Source organism: Lygodium microphyllum, chromosome 30, assembly GCF_053477565.2.
Source record: "Lygodium microphyllum isolate KBCC chromosome 30, Lygodium_microphyllum_v1.1.10, whole genome shotgun sequence".
Lineage (NCBI taxonomy): Eukaryota > Viridiplantae > Streptophyta > Polypodiopsida > Schizaeales > Lygodiaceae > Lygodium > Lygodium microphyllum.
In genome coordinates, this window is record NC_141164.1 from 45,305,951 (window position 1) to 45,332,191 (window position 26,241).

The 26,241-nt window shown below is 42.6% G+C and overlaps 1 protein-coding gene across 5 annotated transcripts in view; it reads left to right on the plus strand.

Annotated features, from left to right (window-relative positions):
• Positions 1 to 26,241, plus strand: part of GDPD4 (PLC-like phosphodiesterases superfamily protein) — a 97,454-nt gene that overhangs the window by 63,174 nt on the left and 8,039 nt on the right. For 4 of the 5 annotated variants that reach the window (XM_087672646.1, XM_087672645.1, XM_087672644.1 and 1 more), the window contains 2 exons: positions 11,813 to 11,910; positions 12,011 to 12,071. In XM_087672646.1, coding sequence (XP_087528772.1) covers positions 11,813 to 11,910; positions 12,011 to 12,071 — 159 coding nt within the window. Of the gene's footprint in view, positions 1 to 11,812; positions 11,911 to 12,005; positions 12,072 to 26,241 lie in introns of all 5 variants that reach the window. The other variant, XM_087672647.1, reaches the window with a different exon arrangement.

The following is a 26,241-nucleotide window of genomic DNA, read 5'->3' on the forward strand; positions in this document are numbered from 1 at the left end:
CACACCCTTAGCACTTGTACTTACATATATATATCTATCTAAAAACCTAAAGAGGTACACTCGTCATTGTACCCACTAATTGTGCACACTCTCTACTCTGCTCTCTCTCACTCTCTGTCTTGCTGCGCGTAACCAATATCGATTGTCTCGATCTTTGTGCCTCTCGGTTACTACAAATTGGTATTAGAGCGGCAGCTCAGGTGTTCATGAGTCTCAGGTGGACTGGACGAGCAGGAGTTGCCACAGGTGAGTAGGAGTTGTCACAAGCTCGTAGGTCGTGCACGCTTTCCAGAGTTCGCACTAGTCATTAGTAGGCAATCAAGTGCGAGCAGGAGTGTGCAACAGGGCAGCTGACTAGGCGGCGTGAGTCAGGCTGCAACATTGTGGACAATTGACAGGAGTGTGCGACAGGGCAGCTGACGTGTTGCCAGTTAAACAGAATATGGTGGGCAACAGGATTGCATGGCGAACAACAGGACTACGTTGCACACATGATGGGATTGGTGGCAAGCTGCACACGTGACGGGCCTCCACACACGATGGGATTGGAGGCAAGCTACACATGCGACGTGACTGCGGATCTTCCGTGTGACGGGCGTCTGGCTAAGGTCAACGGCCTTTTTTTTTTTTGATTTACTTATTTTTTTTTGCTCCTTTTGCCGGGTGTTCACACCTACAAGCACAGATAAAAATCTGTGTCTTGAAATTTGGGGGTTTTTCCAAATTTGTGCCCGACACACATTGCAGTGTTCTCTGGACCAGAAATTTCAGACATTGAATGTGCAGGCCTCAGAAATTTTTTGGGGATTCTCAAATGCAAATGAGATTTTTTTTTTTGGATGAGTCAATTTCATTGAAATCTGTGCAATCTTGGTCCGAAAATTTGGGGTTTTTCTTGGATTTGGGAATTGTGATGCAAGACAAGACAAATTGTCTCAAAAATTGCAGGAATTTTGTGACATCTTGCCTCCGACATTTGGGGCTTTTCATGTACATGCACAAATTGGGCTGAAATTTACCCAATTTCTCGACAATGATGCACATTGGACCCCATGCAATTTGGGGCTTTTGCAGTTTGAGCAAAATTTGTGCACCATTTGGTCATTTTATGTATGCGCAGGCTCAATTCCATGCAATTTTGGACATCCAACACTTGGAAAATTTGGGGGTTTTGCTGAAATTGCTCTATTTTGGCAAAATTGGCCTGTTCTATGCATAATAGAGAAAATACAGATGTGTGGTTGATGCTTTGAGCACAAAAAATTTGGGGTTTTTGACCGTGCATGTCAAATTTTATGCCCGTGGGTACATGTACAACAGAAATTGCAGCCAAAATTTGGGATTTCTCATGTAATGTGATGTATATGCCCTTGAAACAGCTGTAATCAGTTGTGGAATGCCGTAGCACACGGTTTGGTGCTTCTGAAAATTTAACTACAGATCTGAAATCTTTGCTTCTACGTGGTCATTTATTACTGGTTGGTACTTGTTTGTAGCTTGGTCACTTATGTGACAGTTTAGGTCTGCATTTGCTGTTTTTTGGGTCACATTTGGGCTCAAAATCATGGATGGCGGCAATGACAATAGTAATATCATGCACATATGCACATAGAGAAGCTTGAAGGAGCACATAACTTTGCAGTTTGGCAAAAACAGTGCTACAATATCTTGTTGCAAAAGAAGCAGGCAAAGCCGATTAAAACCAAAGGGGCAAAGCCCGCTGACATGGAAGAAGAAGATTGGGATGAGTTAAATGAGCTTGCACGCTCAACCATCAAGCTATCGATTTCTGATGCCTTGCTGTTTAACATTGAAGGTTTGAATTCTGCATTTTCTGTATGGACTCGACTGGAAGAATTGTATGCACAGAAAAGTGCTGCAAGCAAAGTGTATTGGTTGAAAAAGCTTATGGATTTGCGTATGAAAGAGGGTATAGCAATGTCCACTCACTTGAGTGCGTTTAACTCCATTTTCAGCTAGCTGGTTGCCTTGAAGTTTTTGATTGATGAAGAATTTAAGGCTACATTCTTGCTTTGCACCCTTCCAGAGAGTTGGGATACATTCAGGACTGCTATGAGCAATTCCAGTGCGATTCTTTTGTATGCTGATGTAGAGAGTGCTTTACTCATGGAAGCAATGAATCGGCAGAACAATGCATCCAGTAAGTCTTCTAGTGCTTTGCATACTAGGGATAGATCATAGCAAAAATGCAAATCCGATAGCAAGGGACACAGTAAATCACGTGGCAAAGATGTTGAATGCCACCATTGTGGTAAGAAGGGTTACTTTAAACGTGATTGCTACAAATGGAAGAAAGAGAAACTAAAGGGCAAGAAGACAGATGAAAGCAAGGAAGAGAAGAAAGAGGGTCAACCCAAGAAAAGCAGTGTCAAAATTGAAGAGGTCAATGTAGTCACTCATGATAGTGAGGACAGTGGGAATGACGTACTTTTGGTCTCTTCACACTTTGGTGCACATGCTTTACTTGCAGATACAGATGATGACATGCATACCTGGATTCTTGATTCAGGTGCTTCCTTTCATGTCACCCCTCATCGTGAGTAGTTCTCTGCCTATACAGGGGGTCGACATGGTGTTGTTCATCTTGGGGAAAACTATGCATGTGACATTGCAGGTATTGGCAGTGTGCAGTTGTAGTTTCAGCATGGTTTTGTCTTCACACTTCAGCATGTACGGCATGTATCTCAGCTCAAGAAGAGCTTGATTAGCACAGGGTAGCTAGATAATAATGGTTTTCATACCACCTTTGGTGATGGAAAATGGAAGATCTGTAAGGGATCTAGTGTGATTGCTAGAGGTTGTAAAAGTGACACTTTGTATCCCCTCCATGTATCTAGTGTGCGTGATCGTGTTTTTGCCGTGACGGAGCAGCCAAGTGTTTCTTTGTGGCATGGCTGGTTTGGACACATGAGTCAAACAAGAATGAAAGTGCTTTCTCGTTTGGGTTACTTGCTTTGTCTTCGTTATACTGATTTTGAGCATTGTGATCATTGTGTTTATGGTAAACATACATAGACGTCTCATAAAAAGTCTCTTTTATTGAAATCTTCTCCTCTAGAGTTAGTACATTTAGATGTATGTCAGATGCCAAGATTATCTTTAGGGGGAAATAAATATTTTGTCACCTTTGTTGATGATGCTACACGGAAGGTATGAGTTTACCCTATTCATAGCAAGGATGAAGTACTTGATAAGTTTAAAAAAATTCTTGGCATTGGTTGAAAATCAGACAGAGAAGACACTTAAGTGTCTTCGCTTTGACAATGGTGGGGAATATGTGTCCAAGGCCTTTCAGGCATTTTGTGACAGCAAAGGGATAAAGAGGGAGCTCACTGCCCCTCATAATCCACCCCAAAATGGAGTTGCAGAGCGTATGAATCGGATCATACAGGATAAGGTCCGTATGATTTTGTCACATGCTGCATTACCCCATGGTTTTTGGACAGAGGCTGTTATGACAGCCGTTCACTTAATTAATTAGTCACCAAACAGGTCTTTGGGGGGGGGGGGGGGGGGGAGTTCCCCAAGAAGGTGATCGGGCAAGCCACCTTCATATGCTCACCTGGAAGTGTTTGGCTGCGAGGCTTTTGTGCACATTCGTAAAGAAAAACACAGCAAACTTGAGCCAAAGTCCTGTAAATGCATTTTCCTAGGATATGGTGACAAGGGTGAAATGGGGTATAGATGATGGGATCCCGAGAAAAGAAAAGTAGTACGCAGCAATGACGTTATCTTCCAAGAAGATCGCATGCATAAACAGCTCGAAAAGATTGAGGAGGTCCGTAGGGTTTTATTTTGAGAAGAAATACCTTTTGGACAGCAAAATGTGTCCGCTGTACAACAGCAAATACCTGCTGTAAATGAACCTGTAAATGCAGAAAATAATGTTGGAAATGATCAGCTAGCTATTGCCCATGATAATGAGCCACTACATGTGCAGGAACAGCTAGGACAACAAGCTGTTAATGCTGATTTGTAAGCTGAAATGCCAGGACAACAAGCTGAAAATGAAAAGTTGCAGGCTCAACTGCCAGCAAACAATGATCATTGGGTTAGGAGATCGTCTAGGGCTACTAGATAACCTAATAGATTTGTTCATGGCGCAAATAATGTTGCTGATTATGACATGTTGACAGACTGTGGTGAACCGTCTTGCTTCAAGGAAGCAATGGACAGACATGACAACAAGAAATGGTATAAAGCCATGTTGTCATAGATGGACTCTCTTGAGAAAAATGATAGTTGGGACTTAGTGCAGTTGCCTAAAGGGCAGAAAACACTTCCATGCAAATGGGTTTACAAGATGGTCACTTCTGATTCCTTGCCAAAGTACAAAGCAAGATTGGTTGTGAAGGGGTACAAGTAGGAACATGGAGTTAACTTTGATGAGATCTTCTTTCCTGTAGTCAAGATGACTACCTTAAGAACCATTTTAGGCTCGGTTGCAGTTGAAGATATGGAGCTCATATAGATGGATGTAAAGACTGCATTCTTACATGGTGATTTGCATGAAGACATATATATGCAGTAGCCTGAAGGGTTTGTTGAAAAAGAAAAAGAGAAGATGGTATGTAAACTCAAAAGGAATTTGTATGGGCTCAAACAAGCACCAAGAGAATGGTATCATAAGTTTGATACATTCATGCAGTCTCAAGGTTTCCATAGAAGTCAAGTGCATCATTGCTTGTACACTAAGAAGGCTGCAGATGACAGCCTCATTATCTTGGTTTTGTATGTTGATGACATGCCAATTGTTGGTAAGGATACTTATGCCTTGGACTCATTGAAGCAAAGTCTTCATGACAGCTTTGACATGAAGGATCTTGGTGATGCAAATCACATTCTTGGTATGAGAATACTCAGAGATAGGTCAAAAGGATTACTTAATCTATCTCAGCAGGAGTATATCTCCAAGGTTTTGCAGCGTTTCAATATGCAGGAGGGGAAAACAATTGGGGTTCCATTGCCTCCATATGTGAAACTCAGTGCAGAGGACAGCCCTACATCTGATGATGAGAAGGCTGAAATGGCCAAGATACCATATGCTACAGCGGTTGGCAGTTTGATGTATGCCATGGTTGCTACACGTCTTAACATTGCCTTTCCAGTAGTGGGAGTGGTTAGTAGATACATGGCAAACCTTGGCAAAAAGCATTGGGAAGGAGTGAAAGGTATTATGAGATACCTCAAAGGCACAAAAGGAGTTGTGCATTTGCTTTGGAAAGTAGAAGGCATTTGTTGTTGGCTTTACAGATGTAGACTATGCTGGTCATGCGGATTGTAGAAAGTCCACTTCTAGGAATGTGTTTAAATTCACAGGAGGTGCAGTCTCTTGGATATCCAGGCTACAAAAGTGTGTTGCATTTTCTACTACAGAGGCAGAGTATGTGGCTGCCACTGAGGCATGCAAGGAGGCTTTATGGCTTTCACGTTTGGTGGGAGAGCTTTACATCACAGAGTTACCTGTTCTCCATTGTGATAGTTAGAGTGCTATCATACTATCACGGAATCCCGTCTTTCATGCAAAGACGAAGCACATACAGGTGAAGTACCACTTCATTAGAGATGTATTTGACAGCAAGAGTATTGAGCTTGTCAAAGTGCATATAGATGATAATCTTACAGACCTTCTCACGAAGGGTCTTCTAGCAGAGCGGTTTGCTGATTGCCGACAGATGATGGGAGTTGGATAGATATATGTATTTTAGCTTTGTACATACCTAGACTTAGCTGATTCTTTTCTCCTCTTAAGGCACATTGCCTTTAGGTGGGAGGTTGTTGGGAATAAAGGCTCTCATGCCTTTTAATTTGCTCGGGTGTGAACACACCCTTAGCACTTGTACTTACATATATATATCTATCTAAAAACCTAAAGAGGTACACTCGTCATTGTACCCACTAATTATCACACTCTCTAATCTGCTCTCTCTCACTCTTTGTCTCGCTGTGCGTAACGGACATTGACTGTCTCGATCTTCGTGCCTCCCGGTCACTACATCAAGTACGCAATAAGCTGAATAGATTGATGTGATAGTTTGTGATGATAGTACAAGTGATAGGGCTTAATATATAGGTTGAGGTATCCACCTATATCTTTAACCCTTATTAAATGCTAAGTGGTGTAAAATGTGTTCACACGTAAACATGCACTTTTACACACAAAAATGTGTGTGTGTGTGTGTACACATGGGGATAAATAAATCTAAGAACTTCCTCTCCACCAACTCACATAGACCATAGCAAGAAGATAAGGAGCAAAAGTTGCCACACACATAAATAGCTTTTTCATTCTCTCTCATTGCTTCATGCATGCATACATTCCAACTCCTTGCAAACCCTAATTTTTGCTAGTTACACTTTGAGATCATCAAATCAGCAACCATGACACAATGGGGTTCAAATTTGAGGCTCAAATCTCCAATGTTCTTCACTAAATGGAATAGATGGCAAGTCTAGGTGAGAGAGAAGAAGTAACAAAGGAAAAATTTAGCATTTCTAGCCTTGAAAAAGTGACTAGCATCACCAAAATTGCCCCTTGATTTGAGCACATGTGGGTACAAATTGGGTCTTCTATAATTGTATGGGAGTCACCTTGGCTGAAGATGAGCAATCCCTCTTAAGTTTGCTCTAATTTCTCAAATTTCCAACAAATCCCCTTGTTGCATGGTTGAGATTTGATGGCGAACTTTGGAGACAGGTGAGGATCCCTAATTTTTACAGAAATTCAGAGTTGTACCAGCAAATTAGGGATTAGAAAATTCAAATCTTTCAAGGGAGAAGAGATGAGTAGCAAAATAGAGAAAATTCTCTCACTTTCCCATGAGAGAAATGGTTGCACAAGAATCACCCTGCTATTCTAACCCTAGAAAGTGTTGTAAACAGGTTAGGTTGGTTTGTTGTTGAAACCAACCTTTCTTCTCAGCAAGGGTAGTGATAACCCGATTTGACAAATTACAGCAAGCATTAAATACACAAATTTGGAAATACATACTTTACCACTTAATCTTGGACAACTGATACTCGTTTTTCCCCAACAATTGGCACCCCTTGTGGTATTTCTTTATCTTGTATTGCTATAAGATTGAAGTACATTGAGATATAGGCTGATATCATTCAATCTTCAATATAAAAGCTTGGGCACAATTTGCCTCTTGATTGCACAACAATACGGGTTCAGTTTAGGTCTTTGATCTCTTGCATGTGGGTCACAACAAATTGGAAATGGGCTACTTTTGGATTAGCTATACATTAATGCCTTCAGTTGCTACACCCAATACTTGGGTCTTCAATAATTGGGCATGGATCCAAAGGTAGTTGTGGAAATCCTAATGGTTGCTGCAAATTAGGGTTTGAATAATAATCTCTTCAATTGCTCTTTGTCAGAATTGCTAAGGGAATGTCAGAGGATGAGAGTAAGTCACTAAAGGAATATCTTTTGAACAATAGCTTTGATGGCATGGTGTCAACAACTTCGAAAAGGGGGAAAAACCTCAGTGACTGGCAAGCCCTCATTTTCTATTGCCATTACTGCAACCAACATTTAGCCCGAGGAAAGGAAGTTGCTGTTTTGGAGGAGGAGCTACTGTTGTTTTTAGCCTGCACGCAGTTCATACTTAGTCTTGGATGCAACTATGCATACATAGCCTCTCTTTGTTGTGTTCATAATATTCTTAACCTTGCTTGCCATTTTCTAAGCCTTGCCCACCATTTCTTGTAGATTTGAGAAAAAACACAAAAACTCTAATTTTCCAAATTTGGAGCTCTTAAAATTTTTTTGTAAATTCTCATCCGTTTGCTTGTCTCGTATGCAATTTTAAAGAAATTTTGCAATTTCTCACACTTTGTGCCAAGAAATTTGGGGATTTTCGATTGGTTTTTCCAATTTCTAAAATTTCTCAAAAATTTTCGAGGAAAGTTGGGGCTTTTGCTTGATTGAGGTTCCCATGTGTGAATCTCCACCGAAATTGCATGTGGCCAGGCATTACGAGGCAGGTGTACTATAGCAATATATAGCAGTGCATTGCTGTTATTTTTGTGGCTGAGTGCTGATTTGGATGACATTGTGCACACTTTGGCATTTGGGTGATAGTTGGACACTTGTTTGACAATCCCGAATGATTTGCGGTACTCTAAGAAGTACACACACTATACTTCAGCATCGAAGTATTTAGCTGCAGATTTTTGCTCAATCCTGACAGCATGTCACGTTAGGGAAACAATGATTAGAGGATCATCCTTGGTATCCTCACTTAGGAGGACAAGTTTGATGGCTCCAACTACGTGTCGTGAAGTTTTATGGCCCGCAACCTTCTTGTTGCGAAGGAATTGTGGGACTATGTTATAGGTGACTTGCAGCGATAAGGAGGTCTCGCATCTTAGACACCTCAACATCACGCTTGAAGACAGGTTGCTGATGGTGTTGCTTCTGCTGCTTCTCCTCTCCCTCCTATGGAGGCTTAGAGGAAATGGGATTCGAAGGATGCTCATGTACTTTCCTTGATAGCATTGTCAGATAAAAAGAGCCATCATTCCGTATATTGGGTCTTGCAAGACCTCCAAATCTGCATGGGACATACTTGAGCATATGTTTGCTGCTTACGATGAGGCTAGGATCTCCTATCTCCGTAGAGAGTTGGCAAATGTAAACATGGATGAGGGTGATAGCACAATAGATCACCTCACTCACATACAAGATTTGTGTGACCAATTGCTCAATGTTGAGGGGGTTATTTAGGATGTTGAATTGGTGAAGGTCACACATCTCTTTGTTTCCAGAGTCATATCTTGGTTTCCACATCTCTTTGATGTTGTCTTTGAGGGGGGTGGGGGCAGCAGCCCCTTACATTTGTGGAGTTGGAAGGTCTCTTGTTGCAAGAGGAACAGACTTGGAAGAACGTTGCATTGTGTTGAGGTGATGTGGCTATGCTTTCCAAGTTCAAAGGTAAAGGTAAAGTCAGGCAAAATGAAAAAAGTCAACAAAAGGGTGATGTTGGATAGCCATCAAACAAGGTTGTTCAAGACTTAGATAAGTCTAAAAAGAAGGGAAAATGCAATTATTGCAAGAAGCTTGGTGCTTGGGGCCCACCTACTCAAAGGAGTTAATGCATTGGAGCCATGAAACCAGCCTTCCTTCTTGGTAAGGATGGTGATAATTTGATTTGACTCAGACTACAACAAGCATTAAATACACAAATCTAGAAATACACACTTTACCACTTAATCTTGGACAACTGTTTTAGCCCCAACAACTAGCGCCCCTTGTGATATTTCTAAATATTGTATTGCTATAAGGTTGAAGTACACAGATATAGGTTGATCTCCTTCAATCTTCAATACTAACGGCTATCTTTAATGACCATTGGGCATAAATTTTCCCTTTATTGTACAACAATCCGAGCTCTGTTTGGGTCTTCAATCTCTCACATATGGGCCACAATAATTTGGGAATGGGCTATCCCTTTCATCAGCCGCAAATTGGTAGCTTTAGTTGCTACACTGAGTACTTGGATCTTTAGTAATTGGGTACACTTCTAGAGGTTGTTGTGGAAACCCTAATGGTTGTTGCTCTAAAAGGGGTATCTTTTGATGGTAGTTGTGATGAAAATTCAGATGGCGCTAATAGCTTTGAAAGGGGAGTAAAGCCCCAATGTGCTTGGCAAGCCCTCCTCTTCTATCACCATTTGTCATTGAGGTGGAGAAGGAAACTTGCTACACCTGTCCTATTGCATTGCGCGATTAATTGTCACCTCTCTCAGAGCTCATTGGCTCCTTTCTCCCTTAGCCTTTAAATGCTGCAATGACCCTTGATGAGCCCCCAAACAACCTTCTCTTAGCTTGCATGGGTAATTTTGACAATGCTAGTCTCCTTTGCCAGTTGGCAACCTTCTAATTGTAATTTCCAGCTACTAGCTTACCCAACATGGCTTGGCTCTAAAACTTTGGATCAATGATCCGCAAACCCCTTTGGAGTGGTGATATGATGGTCTCCCAAGCTACCTTGGCATGGGAATCCTTGGGCCCATGTGACTTGGCCCAAGGGAACCCAAGGTGGCAAAGCTAAACGTGCATTCCTTGTTGTTGGAACTTGGTAGTTCATTTTTTGCTCAACATTAACATCTGTCTTTGCGTCTTTTGGACCTTGAATTGATAGCCTAAACATGTCATCATCTCTAGAAAGTAGGTTGTACTCCCATTCTCTATCTTTGTCTCATCACGCAAAGCTTTCCAAACAATTGGTTTCATCTTTTTCAACATCACTTTCATGTCCACCTTGAATGTTAGATCCTGTTTTCCTATAAACAATTACCCTCTTATGAGCAGGTTTATCCAAGCAGAGCTTCAACTTGTCTCTACACCAATCTTGTCTTGATCTCATAACAATCAACCATTGTCTGTCCAAGGTGAGAGGATATGCTCCTAGCTTGGCAGTCATAACATGAAAATCCAAGCATGCCCTTTGACCACTAATATTAATTTTCAGATTTTCAATAAACCCCAAGCATTTAACTTTTGCGTTGGTAGCCATTTTAACCTTAGACATGGACTTCCTTGTCATCTTAAAATGCATTTGCAACATTGTCTCCTTAGTGATCACATAGACTTGTGCACCACCACCTACTTAAATTTGATCAAGTTTCCTTCCATATACTCATGCATTCATGACATGTATTATGTCTTTCACTTTCGATAGGTATACAACCCCTACATGCTCAGCTATGATTCTCCCTTTCTTGATGCTAACCATATTCTCAAGGATGAATCCATTTGTAGTAATTGTCCATATGTAGCATTTGCTTTTTTGCTTTTTCACTACAGTTTTCCCTAACTCCCTCCCACTTACACCACCAACTTCACTAGGCAGCACTTCTTGAAGCGAAGAGAAGAATTAACACAAGGTTTTGTGTGTGCTTGTTCTTTATGCGCAATCCAAGGCTGAGTACTTTTCACCCACCAACGTGTCGCTTGTATATCTTGCACAAATCAAGCCTCCATGATAGCTGGAGGATACTTTGCACCGGATCTAATACCATGTGAAGATAGGCTAGGGTAGCTTTTTTGCTAATGGGACATTGAAGCACACTTGTGCATTTCAGTTTGGGGCTGTTTAATTCACTTAATGAAAGGTTTAATGTTAATGCACCTTCTTTGGCTTAATACCTTAACATAGAGCATGTTCTAGAGCCCTAGGAGATGAGGTAGTAGAGGAGCCCACAAATGAGGTCTTATTAGTTGATATACGGTGCATCATTCATTGTGCTTTTACCAGTGCAATATGGTTTTTAAAAGGATGCTTTTGTCTTTGTATGCTTTTCAAATATTTATTTCAGACCATTAAGAAATTCTTAGTTGTGTATCTTTTAATACCCCGTTCCCTCCCTGTTCCTATGGCATTGCCCATTCCCCGCCCTCCATTCCTGGTATCTATGGAATAGAGGAAGAAACATAGAAGAATGGACATCTGACTCTTCTCCCAACCATAGAGCCAATAAACGCCCACCCTTGAGCCTGGGACCAGCAGCATGTTGGGTCAAGCTCCCATCAGAAGGGTTGATGTCCCATACGTTCAGCCCAGACATGGCATACATTGGCCTGATTGAATAATCAAGTAGGGATGCCCCATGAGTTTCATGATCTAAAACATGTCTCACACTCCAGGTTTACAACACTCTGATTGTTAAATGCTTTATGGTTTACTCATTCTCAGGTTGCATCTGTTCAGTATTTATGATGTTCACACAAAGTAGCATTAGAGATGTTGATTTTTGTCTAATTAAGGCAATTTGACTTTCAGATTGCAGCATTTAATCTTGCATTGAAGTTGCCTGTAGACTGCATTGAAATTGATGCCTCACGCACACGGGATGGAGTATTGGTGGCTTTGCATGATAGGTAATGTTTTGTCAGTGACAATTATGTCAACTTAGGGGAGAGTTTTTTGTACAAGATAAAGCCAGAATAATACTGAAGAATTGTTGTTCCCACAGGGCAGGGATTTGCAGAGTTTTTACAACAATGATTATCTTCGAGTTGGGGATTTGACACTGGATGAGGTGATTAATTTGTGTGTACTCTCAAAGTTTAATTCTTGGTTGGTTTGCCCTGGGTTTAGGGTCTAGAGTGCTAGGCAGGTGTTATATACTCATGTTTAGGAATTAGAATTAACCAATTACTCTAAGAATTCAGATCTGCAGTAATAAGACACACTCAGATGCACCTTAGAATGTGAATTTCAAGATCAGTCTTTGTGACCTAGTATAACCGCATTCTAGGCTAAGGTGTACATGGGTTTTCCTGGGCTTTGATCCCAAGTGTTCAACTTTTTCCTTGAACTTTTCACCTTGATTTCTTCATGGTGATTTGCTGAATTTCCATAATCTTTTCCAGTTGCCAATCCTTTGTGGTGTACATAGACCTTACTGCAGTGCAGAATTCTCTCTTAGTGCAGAAGATGCATACATTCATTACTTGAACTTGTCTAGACATAGGCAAATTAATGAAGATGAAAGTCTGATACAGGTTTTTGGGCAAAAATTTCTTGGTGGTCAAACATGGTTTTAACTGCAACAAGCAGCCACAATTATGGTGTTTGGAGTGTGCTTTGTGGGGATGGCTTTAAGTTTCTTTTTGCATGAAAAACATGCAAAACTGAGGAGTTGGAAATTGGAGTCTAGATGGATGAAGGGACATAGTTTATCTGTTGACGAGATCTCAACTGCATCGCTCAATCAGGCCAAAATTGAATTAACTTTTCTTGTTGGATGCCCAACTCTATATACGGGACTCGGGAGTCAGGAGGTTCCATTTTTCCTCCTGTCTGAGTCCCATCAGTACTTCTCAGTTTGAGGGTGATCAACTTATGCCAGCCTGCCACGACTCCTGTCCAACCTGGGACATCATCATCCACAACTAGTCCAAGCATCCGTGCTGCTTCTTTACATCCAAACACAGCCCTTTGCTGCTGCTGTAATGCTTCCATGAGCTTTGGGACTGCTTAGACTGTCCACACAGATGTTCTACCCCAAAACACAGCTGTTCCAGCCTCATTGTCACCAGGTGACCTAACTTGTGTTCAGCACGTAAAATAACTGGCCTCACTTAATGGAAATGCACCGTGCATTTTGGCCCAATCTAACTCCGCAAAAAGAGCCTCCAAAACAATTATTCATGAAAAAGGCATTTTATATTTGATAGTATGACAAATGCCCAAAAATTCTCCTGTAAAAGGACATGTTGTGGGTATCCTTACGTCATAACTGATCATGATCATTCTCACCCAGCCATCTGTCAGAGTGCAGCGATGCGGAAGCGTGGGACCAAGACTGAGAGAGAGAGAGAACGCAGAGAGAAGAGAGAGAGAGAAAGAGACACTGGAAGATGAAGATCTGCTGTATAAAGTGTGCTGTATACAAAGATATGCAGATATGTACACAGGCGCAGTGTGCGGGACTGCGTGTCTCCACCTCGACGATGCAACCTGCTGTTCACCTTGAAGTCCCCTGCAGTCTGCACGATCTCCAGCCTGAAATCTGCAAACAGAATTGTAATCTGCACGAATCTCCAGCCTGAAACCTGCGATCAGAAGTGTGGAAGACTGTGCTGAACATCGGCTATAAATAGCCAGAAAATATGCACCCAGAATAGACAGGTCGGCTGCATGCAGCCGACTGACCAGTACAGGTCGGACTGCCACGTGGCAGTCCGACCAGTTTGCTGTACTGTACGGCCAGGGATCTGATATCGCTAACGCCCCCTCTCAGAGCCTGGACGGGGCAGAAGCCTGAGGGATGTGGCATGTCTCCGAAGGAGAGCCTGGGGAAGCGCCCCTACTTCACATCCAACTGGTAGACAGGCCATCTCCTATGGCCAACCAAGGCAAGAATAGCTCGAATAGTTGCCATACGAGCAGTGGGGGCAAAAGCATCATGACAATCAATCCCTGGGCGCTGAGCAAAACCTTTAGCAACAAGGCGAGCCTTGTGCTTGTCCAAAGAACCATTGATAAGGTACTTGGTCTTGAAGACCCATTTGATGCCAATCACCTTCTTATTCGAGGGGCGAGGCATGAGATACCAAGTGCCATTCCTCTCAATAGCCTCCAACTCGGCTTCCATAGCTTTCTTCCATGGTGCGGACTGTAAAGCCTCCTTCACGGAGGTGGGCTCTCGATCCTGCGTAACACGGATCATCAAACAATAGTTAGAGCAAACAAGCTTCGTAGAATGTGCCTGGTGCCTCCGTGACCGCCGCGGACCATCCTGCGGACCCCCCTCCTCAGGGACCCCCTCAATCCCTGAATCTCGGAGTGCGTCACGGGCCCAACGAGGAGGAGGCCGGACCTCTCCTCTCGTCTCTCTCCATCAGCTGAAGACTTTGGGATATCCACTGGTAGTAACTCCTCGGGGGTGACCGGTGGAACAGCAGACTCTGTAATCGAAACAGAATCGGAATCAAAAGGCGCTGGCTCCAAAGAAACTGTCTCGGGAGCCCGAGCCCAACTTTCCCCTGGATCTCCAACAACAGGATGCTCCTCACCCGCTGCTATGGCCGGAACCTCTACAAACCGCACATCTCGACTGGTGTACACATCCTGCTTGACGGGATCATACAAACGATAGCCTTGGGACTGAGAGCTGTAGCCAACAAACACCTGTCTTCGGGAAGCTGCTTCAAATTTATCGCGATGAGTCTTGGGAATGTGAACATAGGCATCACATCCAAAAACCCTGAAATAAGAAACATCGGGCTTAGTCCCAAAGTAAGCCTCAAAAGGTGTCATCCCATCAACGGCCGAAGTGGGGGATCGGGTAAGGATGTGGACTGCAGTAGCCACAGCCTCGGCCCACAGAAACTGAGGTGTCTGTCGGTGCTCCATCATGGTGCGCGCCATCTCGATCACACTTCGGTTTTTCCGTTCAAGAATGCCATTTTCTTGAGGAGTGTTGGTGTTAGCAAACTCCTGGTGAATGCCTTTATCTGCACAAAAACGAGCAAACTCATTAGAAACAAATTCACCACCCTTGTCGGATCGCAAGGTCTTCAAGCGCCGGCCCGATCGGTTCTCCTCAAAGAGAAGCCAATCCTTGAAATGGGAGAAAGCCTTCGACTTCAACGCCAAGAAATAGGCCCAAGTCATCCTGCTGTAGTCATCTACGATCAACATGAAGTACGAGCTTCCTTTTAAGGACTCGTTCTTGATAGGGCCACAAAGATCTGTAGATACAAGCTCCATCGGGGAAGAAGACCGCCGCGAAGCTTTGTTGGGAATCGCATCCCTATGTTGCTTCCCACGAATGCAGGAGACGCATGGTTGCTGGCTCACCACTATGTCCGGCAATCCTTGAACAAGCTGTCCACGCGACGCCCTCCGAAGATAATCATAGTTGAGGTGACCAAACCGAGCATGCCATAGCTCTGACTGTGTGTGAGAGGTAAGAAGAAGAGTAGGGAGAGCGGTAGAAGACGTCAATTTGTAGATGTCGTTCTTCTCATATCCTGATGACAGAACCTTCCTTGACCCGCGATCAAGGACTCGCACCGAATCACTGTCAAACTCCACCAAAAGTCCAAGTGAACAAATCTTATGAACCGAAAGTAGATGATACTCCAAACCTGGCACATGCAAGACCTCTGAGGTATGAGTACCACCACGTCCATTTGGAATAAGCTGCATTTCACCCCGGCCTGCAATAGACACCGAAGAGCTATCTCCGATGAGAATCTGCCCACGCGAAGGTCGCAACTGGGCAATACCAACTGATGAAGGAGTCATGTGCCGGGAGGCACCACTGTCAACGATCCACTCTCGAGCCTGGGGAGCTGTCATCGCAACATCAGAAGCCTCCGGTGTAGAGTCCTCAATGACAGCTAGATGAAGAAATGCAGCTGATGAGGGTGCAGCCACCGCTCCAGAATCCTTCGTATCCTTATTGTCTGTGTGGGGGCAATCCTTCTTCCAATGTCCGGTCTTTCCACAAATATGGCATGTGGATTTTTTTTCCTTGTCCTTCTTTGACTTGTTGTCCTCCTTCTTTTGGTCCTTCCCCTTCTTCTGAGAGGCTTGACCTGTCAAGGCTTCCAACTGGGAAGCATGCTGTCCCTTCAGTTGTTCCTCTTGGTCCAAGACCATAGGAACCAGCTCTTCCCACCGAAGAGTGGACTCACGCCCTAAGGCAATAAGGGTGTAGTAGAAAGCACCGAATCGTGGCGGCAACTGGGACAAGAGTGTGATCACTATGTCTTCGGAGGAAATCGGCTTCCCCGCATTTTGAACCTGCATCTGAAGCTGTCTAAGCTTGTTGATGTGCTCCCGCAACGAAGAAGACTTGGTCACGGACAAGGTTCGCATCTGCACCTCCAAAGAAACCCACTTCATAAGGGTCATCCGGTTATACATCTGATCAAGCTCCAGCCATATCTCCCGAGCCACCGTCAAGTGCTCGATGTGGGCTATCATGGCTGTAGTACAAGACAGACAAAGAAAAGAACGAATCCGGGCATTCAGTTTGTCCCAGTGAGATTGTGCCTTGGCCAACTCCGCACGAGCATCGGAAGAGAGTTTGGACTCATCTCTCATCGAGGGCCGGTCAATCTCCTCCTGTACAAGCTCCGCCAAATCGTAAGACTCAAGGGTGGCCAACATTATCACGCGCCAGATGCGGTAATTATGGCCATCGAGCTTTTGATCTGCAGGAAGAGGCGGTAAGACATTTACCTTCCTATCCATAATCGTCTGGAACTCCAAGTCAATCTCTGTAGACATCTTCACCTGTAATGCCTTCAAAAACGCAAAAGCAGCCTCCTCTGACCCTGTGAAAACGCAGCCTGCTAGGGCTCTTTCTTCCGCGTCTCGAAACTTCTTCACCTGCCGGAGGCGATGAAAAAGTAAAACTTGCACTTGAAAGCTGAAAACTCAGCCTTCTTCCTCTTCAGACAGCAGCAAACAGTAGCAAATTCACCAACTGGACTCCTTTCCCGCGCGCCCACGCTCGCTTCAGCCTTGTTCCGATGTGCAGCCCTTCCGCTCGCCCTCGAATGTTGGAAACACAGCCTTGTGTCGCGATGGAATCTCCTCTTCAAGTAGGTTCTTCACTCAGTCAGCCCTTCTTCACTGCTCTGATACCATGTCAGAGTGTAGCGATGCGGAAGCGTGGGACCAAGACCGAGAGAGAGAGAGAGAATGCAGAGAGAAGAGAGAGAGAGAAAGAGAGTGGAAGATGAAGATCTGCTGTATAAAGTGTGCTGTATACAAAGATATGCAGATATGTACACGTGCATAGTGCGCAGGATTGCGTGTCTCCACCTCGACGATGCAACCTGCTGTTCACCTCGAAGTCCGCTATAGTCTGCACGATCTCCAGCCTAAAATCTGCAAACAGAACTGTAATCTGCACGAATCTCCAGCCTGAAACCTGCGATCAGAAGTGTGGAAGACTGTGCTGAACATCAGCTATAAATAGCCAGAAAATATGCGCCCAGAATAGACAGGTCGGCTGTGACCAGTACAGGTTGGACTGCCACGTGGCAATCCGACTGGTCAGTCCGACCAGTCTGCCGTACTGTACGGCCAGGGATCTGATATCACTAATACCATCAGCCATCATTCCTGATCATCCTTGCTGCCATTATTGCACCAGGAGCTGGCGCCCATTATCCAAAGGCTTCTGCCCTGCCTAGTTGCTGCCACCTTGCTATCATGAGCTGCCATCTTTCTGAAATGTGTTGTTGCCAGCGCAGACCTGCTGTTGTCATCAGCTATGTCATCATCTCTTGCTCTGCCTGCATTCGTGTGTTTTCTCTACCTGGAGTCTACACTGACATCTTGTTACCTAGAAGAACATGTTTCACCCCCTTTGCCGCAGCCCATGTCATCATCATTCGCTGTGGATTGCTGCTGCTGTGTTTTGGGATCCATCTCAAGTAAGAGTGACTCTTGGGGTTGCTCTCGACATCTCTGATACCGGACTCAGCTCATCTCTGTCTTGGACATGGAGACACGGAGGTTTGAGACACCTTGTATTAGCCATCACTTCTATACACCTTCATCTTCATAGAGCAATCATAACATTGTGCTTATCATATATGATGCATTTTGTGTTTCTCTTTGTTTGCTCTAGCAATCCCTTACATCATACATGGTAACAGAGCTAGGTGCTCTTGATTGATACTTGAGCCTTGATATGGCTAGTTGGCAGCCTTCTAATTGTAATTTCCAGCTTTGTTTAATTAAATTTTCAGAATTTAAATTCTGAAAATTAATTTGCTAACCCTCATGGGACATTTAATTTTAATGGGCAATTAATGGCCTAGACCCCAAATTGACACCAAGTATCCACAAGTACCTACTGGACATAACTTTGAAGTTTGTACAACTTTTGCCGATGTTACCCGCTATCCACTTGGGTTACTTAAACCATCACCGTGACTTAATTGACCTACACTTCACATGTGTACCTCATATGTGCACAGTTGAATAATGCCAAAAGCTAAGCATTGAAAATACACATCTCCATGACATTTTCTTATAATCTATGCCATGATTTTTGGTGAAATCCTTACATGACAAGGCGAGTCTTGTATTTATCCAAATTTCCATAAGCTTTGAGCTTAGTACAAAAGATCCATGTAGTCCCAATGTCATTCTTGTGGCTAGGGTGCTCCACCAGGGTTCAAGTTTTATTTTGATCAATGCTCTCTAGCTCCTCTTCCATGGCTAATTGCCCCTTAGAATGTTTCAGGACAACCTACCAACTTTTTCGCTTAGAGTATGCTATGTAATTTGTTGTAAAGATGGATGAAGATACGGATGTAGTTGCGAGCCTAGCAAAGTGTCTTGAGATAAAATCCAGTGAAAGGATCCCAAAATCCCTCATGGTTTGTTGGTACCAATGAGGTAATATGTTCTAGCAAGGAGCTGTGGAATCAGAGACTTTGTAGGTTGGTCAAGGGTTGGGAGTAGGGTTGGCTCCGATAGTGGAACTTTAGTGAAGTTGAAGTGAAGAGATAGAAGAAGAGGGCTCAATTGGTGCGGTCGGGTATATGATCTCTCTCTTTCTCATGAAAGACATCTCTCCCAACTAGGATGTAGTTCGAATGGGGTTCATATGATTGGCATACCTTGGCTTTGGAAGAGTAGCTTATGAAAATTAAGAGCTTTGCTCTAGGCAAGGGCTTACACATCTTATTATCAGGAGTGTGTCGTCGGGGGGTTTTCCGTGTATGGCCAAAAGTCACATGGACTTGGGTAAGAAGAGCTCAGAGTAAGGAGAAACAAGTTTCAGACTTGTAACAAGAAGAGAAGAGATGATAGTTATGAGACGAGTTCAAGAAGTAGGGCTCAAAACCAAGATGTATTTCATAGAAGCATCCAAGATTTATAAATTGAAATCATAACCAGCATATACATAATTTATGGGGTCCATATTTCATTATGGACATAGCCAATATCAGCCGGAAGCCATATACATCATTATGGTAGCATACAATGCTTTTATGCTTCAAGAACAGTCCTGTTCTATAATAGGCCATATACATACAAAAATCCCTACGTAAGAGCAATATCAGCCCAATATGTATAACAATAGTGCTGCCCTGTTTCCCTGTGTGTACAGCAGTGTATTTCAGCATACAAGAGTCTACAAAGCAGCCCTTGTTAAGATCTGAAGTATAACTCAATGCTCAGCTTCATATATGAAGTGTATGCCTTGTGGTTTCCTTCTATCTTAGCCCTAAAGTATGCTCCTTCTACCAGTCCCAATCATGAGCCGTCCATAGACATGCACATTCCCCCAAAATCCACGCCTTCTGCTGCCCAAAAACAGGCACAAATCTGTCCTGAACAGCAGCCCATACTTTTTCCTCCCACACATGATTCCACTCCACAAAAAGCATGGGGTTAACTTGAGTAGAGTGCCTCTTATGTCCAAAGATAGTTTCCTCTCATATCCTTTGAGCAAGCTAAGGTGAGAACTCAGCACAAGATTTAATACCCTGTTGACATGCTGGCTCTTGCAAAGGACATTATATCATGTTACCATGTTGGTTCAAGTCATTATGAAATAAGGCAATTAGCATCCTAAACACATGTTGTTGAAATACTTGTAGATGAGCTTTTTCATGGCTTTCAATTACTATACTTGTAGCCACATGACATCCATCCCCTCTAAACCTACACATCCTCAGGCATGTGCAATCTCTCTTAATCTTTAGTAGGTTCAAGACCATCTTTTTCATCTTCATTGTCATCCTCTTCTTCCTCTTCTATGCCATCATGAAGAGTCTCAAGGCCATGCTCATCCTCTTCATAGGTGGTAGAATCTCTTCTTTTGAACATCTTCATCCTCTTTCTAGCTATAGGGGTCTTTAACTCCATCCCATTAAGCTTGCAGGGAGAATTGTTAGCATTGTCATATGTATTATTCACAATGCAAGGACCAAACCATCTCTTCAAAATCTTCTTGACAATGCTAGGCTGATTATCCATGCCATTACCACATAGGAGTACTCAATCTCCTTCCACGGCTCTCAAATGAAGTCTATGCTTATTACCAAACCTATCTTTGTTCTTTAACCTAGCTTTGTTCAACCTCATCACTGCAAGCTCTATATCTTTAGGTCTTCTTTCCAATTGTTGAATCCGTAGGGCAAGAAGCTCTTCTCTGCTCATTCCTTCTTTCCAAGGTAATACATTCAATGTAGCTATAACTTCCTCTATCAGCATGATAGGCTTTTGTCTATGCATCAACTTTGTATGCATATAACTTGTAGTAGCATTATGAGTAGTGTGATCAGCCCACAAAACGTATGGAAGTAGTCCCTCTTCATGCTTTTGCCAAGACCTTAACAATCAGTAGGTGTGCTCTTTCACTTTTTCCGTTTCCTTCAAGATTGTATGCTGATGTGAGAGCAAGCGTAATTCCCACCCTAAAGAAGAATTCTCTAGCTTCATTTGCATCTAGCTGTCCTGTATTAGTTGTGATCTTTTCCACACATCCATATCGACATATCATATCTTCCAACAAGAACCTGCATACAACACTAGTAGTCCTTGTCCTCAAAGTTTAACCTTTAACTTGGTTTGTGAGATCTTCTTGTGCAAGTACAATGTACCTCATTTGTCATAAACCTATAAGTAGGGTTACTAAGTCCACTACCCACTTATAATGCATAGACAGTGGGTTATGTCGCAAGAATACATCTGACAAGTAGTGCAAGTCTCCACAAATTGCAAGACATCCCTATATATTCCTTTCCATCAATATCTCTTTTTTATCTTTTGAAATGAGGCCCAAACTCAGCCCATAAGCTCTCATGTAACTCCTTTATAATTTGTAGTCGAGTATCTCTATCACATGCTACTTGCAGTCGGGTTCCTCTTCTGTACTTTGGGTGTTTCCATAGAAATCTGTTCTTAAGAAATATTTATATGCTTTTCTATGGATCCTCTTAAATTCTAAACTGTTCATTCTTTCCTTCTTGTCAAAGTGCCCAATTATTGTCCAATTTGCAGCCATTCACCCTCATACAACTCCTTTGAAAAAGTCTCAATTGGAGAGACATATGTGGTCAAACATATCTTCTTCATCCTCATTTCTCATTCTTGAAAGTATATCAGTCACACTGGATTGTCTTTACTTCATATATGTCGAACTTCAGATTCAAGGACTTAATATAGGCAATCCACCGAAGCATAGCAATGTCAAGAGTGGAATACATAGTGATCATACCAAGAAGCGGTAAGCAATCCATCTCTACAAAGATCCAATAAAATGCTCTTTATCACACTCCAAGGTTGTAATTACTCCCCACAACTCTCTTTCGATATGCGGATACTTTCTTTGCCATTAACTCAACACTTTAGCCCCAAACTTTACAACATACTTGTTTGCCTCTTCAGCCCAACCAATCTTTATAGGATTCATGTCAATGGTAATAATGATGGGTCTTCCACTTGTATAATCGTCCTTTCTTAATGGAGGTGTTGTCTGCAATACATTTTTTAGCTTTCTCATTGCCTTTGTGTGCATTTTATTCCACCGAAAATTTTGCCCCTTTCTTAACAACTAATGAAGGGCATCTGCAATATGTGCAAAGTGTGGAATCCATATGAGATAAAACACACAAGCTCCCAAAAATCTCCATACTGATGTGTAAGTCTTATCCATTCTCTCAATAGCATCCATCTTAGCTAGAGATGGCTATTTTCTATACGGATTACACATGTGACCTACCTACCCCAAAGATTGACTTCTAACTTAAAAGAGTGAGATTCACTTCTTTCAATCTAGTCAAGATCCTTTCACAGTTTGTGCTGTGTTTTGCAATAAATCTCTTACATCCTTTTTCATCCAATTCTTCATCTTTGTCCTCTTGTGTGCACCCTTTTATTGGTATGCCATCTAGAAAAGACATAATAAGCTGTGGCATATAATCCTGCAAAGCTTTATTTATGGCATTTATCATATGAGCAACGGAATTCGTTACTCCTTGTGGCAAAATGCACATTTGCACCAAACCCAATGGATGATGATGGTTCTGCAGGTCATGGTCTCACTCGTCAGCTCTACACGGTTAGGAATCATGAGATTGAGAGACCATTTGAGTTATTCATTGCCAAGGATTAGAACTGAAACTTTTACTTTGATGGCCAAAAGAGTGGTTAGATTAAATGTGAAACTTTGGCCAAAAAGTTTTGAAAAACATAAGATCTTAAAGTTGGGGCAGGCCAATGATTATTTAATACTCATTGATTACTAAAATAATTAGAAGATCAGCACAAAACTTTCGCATGCAACAAGGGAAAGTGAAAATTACCATTTTCAGCTGTTTCTTCCCCATTCTGGGCTGCATACAAGTTGCGGGAGAGCATTTTGAGCTGCACTACCAATGCAATGTCCATCATGCCTAGAGCTAGGAGTAAATTCACACGCTGTTGAGAACTATGGAACAATGTGCACCTTCTGTTTGCCAAAGAAGGGTGGAGAAAATTTGCAATAGTTTTTGATTGTACATATGTTTGAGAAATAGCTCCATGATTGCTATGTTGTTTGTTGGATTGTTATGTTGTTTGTTGGGCCTCCTTACCCTTTGAAGGGTGTTTGCTCAGCAAGAGGATAATCACAATTGTTTGTGATATTTTCCTAATCAGTTGGATTGCAGAAGACAATTTCGTTTTGTATTTCATATGCAGGAAATCTTTATCCCAAGCCAATCTAGCTTCTTGGAATTCCTCCTTGAGAGTATCAAAACACAATGTGCGACAGGATTATCATCTCCAAGTCAACTGATTCTTGAATTTGTACTTGGGTTCCATCAATCTATCATACTGACAGAGTTGCTTGTGATTCCATGATGGAAGAAAAAGGTCTCTGTCAAGATTTAATACAGATGTAATGCCAAAGAAAGAAGATAATATAGTGAATGTGGATTTGCAGATCAGAACACAGAATTTGACCAATACAACACTACCACCCAGACCTTGTGAATGAGTCTTTAAATGCTGAATTCTATGTTCAGTCAATGAAGAAATGAGAATTTCTGGAATGTAGACCTTTGACCCTCTTGTGCAGTCGGAGCCATCAAGAATGTCTCAATGAGGCCTACAATCTTAAGAAATTACATGGCATAGTGGACAGAATCTGAGCAAGGAGTAGAGAACACATAGCAAATATGAGAATAACAGAGACTGATTTAATTTCAAACGAGCTGATACAAAGATGGCTTTGTCCACGTGTGCACTTCCATTATGAAGCTTAGATGGCGATCCAAGCAGATGATAGGTGAAGAGCTTAAGGGTAGTTGGAAGAACTTTGACAATGTGAAATATAGATTTTTGATGGCTTTGGAGGGGTTTTTCTTTTATAGCCCGAGAATGTAGTTTGGCCGGTATGTCTAACCATATTATGTCGGCATGTCCAACCATATTATGAACCTTCCCTAGTCGGCCAAGGAATGTTCCCTTTACTGTCGGGCTGGGGGTGTTGCCTCCAGATCCCTCGTCAAGGGGGCCGTTAGCCGCCTTGAGATCCCCCCAGCTAGAGGCCTCTTACGTGGCCTCCGGACCCCAAATAGAGGCCCTTGATGACTCCTACACCCTGCAACTCGATGCATTGTGCCTCAAGTTGTTAATAACATAACTACTCTATCTAACCCAAAGGCTAGATCTACAAAGGTTGCCTGTTTGCCATTTGGTCACATAAATGTCCATGCTCACACATGGCTTCTTCTTATAATGGGGGACCTTATAACTTAGAGCACCATGGATCATTGGTGGCACCTTACGAGGGTGGGGTATTGAGCATATCTAACATCATCTTTTAAATTATTTTTTTGGTGGTGATTTTATGTGTAGCTCAACGTTATGCCATTGGGATGCTAACTTATTGACCCATATTCAATTTTCACTCATTGAACAAAAAATTATTCTATTTGACTATGAAGTGTAGGGGTTGAAGTGCGTGTGAAGATATACTAGGGTTTGCACAGAGAAAATACAAAATGTACGAACGTCATTGAAACACAATAACTCAAATAGTAATGCAGTAAATGCACACCCTAAATGCAACATGCAAAACACACAATGTAAAACACAAAAACACAAATACAAACATAAAGAGAACTTGAAAGTGAATGAAGTAATGCTGTAAATGAATGAGAAGATGTACATAATGCTTAAGGGGAGAGCTGTCTAATAGCCAATGGCTCTTGTGGGAGTAGATTGGGGGAGGCGTCGATGTGTGTTGTCCACCTAAGATAGATCCTGAGTGTAGTAACCACCAGTTGGAGTAGAGATTGATGAAGAAAAGTATTGAAAACACAAAAAATTCCTACTGTAGATGCAAATGTAAAATTAGGCCGATGTTGGAAATGGAAGGGCAACAACTTGGAAACCAAAATGCAGGAGTCTCTGGGGGTCGAATTGGTAAACGCAACAATGTAATTACTTGAAGATGATGGCGGTTGATCACTAGCAGTAGTGGGAGATTGGATGATAGATGTAGACCACATAGTAGTAGTTGTTGGGGGTTGGACAACTAGTGGAAGAGGGGTTAATGGCTGAAGCATGCAAGACAAAGATGGATTGAATGGTGGACAGCTTGTCTATTTATAGACGCAAAAGGATCCTCCAAAATTAGGGTTTTACTTATGGGACAAACTTTCTAGGGCTGCGCATCATTTAATGAAACTTTTGATAATTTACATGTTTTGGGGTTGTTTTAAAGAGCCAATCAATTTGTAATGCATTTTTAACTCAATACCTTCTCTCAAGTCTAAAATTGGTCCCAAGAAGGGACTGGAAGAAAAGCTCAAGTCCATTTATGTCCGGCATTACCCCCCCAAAGTAGCTAGGGTATTAGATGAAGAGTGGACGTCGGTTGCCCAATGGCCTACTAAGACTACAGAGGGGATACCAAGACTACAAAGGTGATAATTCTCTTACCAAGGGAGCCCAAGTGATCATCCCTGAGAGGCCAAGGCATCGATAAAGGGTGTTGTCAATTGCCCAGTGGCCTACTAGGATGTCCAAAGGAAAATGGAGCCACATTGAACCAAGCTCCCTTTTACAAAGATGATAATGATCATGCAATGCAAAGGAAATGTACAACAGGAAAGGGAGGCCGATGTCAAAGATAAATGCTAAAACTTGTATATACCAAGGGAAGGGTAGGAACCCTTCTTAATCAAGGATGTCGATGCTGAAGGAGGAAGAGGAACTTGATGTTGGTTTTTGTGTGGTGCTGAGAACCATGATGAATTTGATGATGAGGGTAGACTTGACACCTCTTAGCTAGAATGGCCAAAGGAGAATCAACTATTTGGTACGTGGAACATGTCCATACTCTATCTCGGAAGAGGGTTCTTGTGCTGACCATGTGGCATAGGCAAGCTAGAATCTCGACCTTGGGAGATGGCTCCATGCTAGTTGAAAAACCAGGATAGTAGTCCATCATGCAAATAGATCGAATTGATGAAGATTCAAGAAGGAAGACCCGATTCTCTCCAATTGGAAGAGTGGAAAAAAGTCAACTGCCAAGGCAATTGGGATGGGCCCATACTTGATCTGGGGAGAGGGCTCCAATGTTGACCAAGTGTCGTATGTATGCTTGAAACTCGACTTCGAGGGATGGCTTTGATGCCAACCAAGAGTACGAAGGACAACCACCAAAGTAGCAGTCCACTTGTCATGAAAAGTAAACTAGAAGTGTAGATAGTGATGGTTAAATG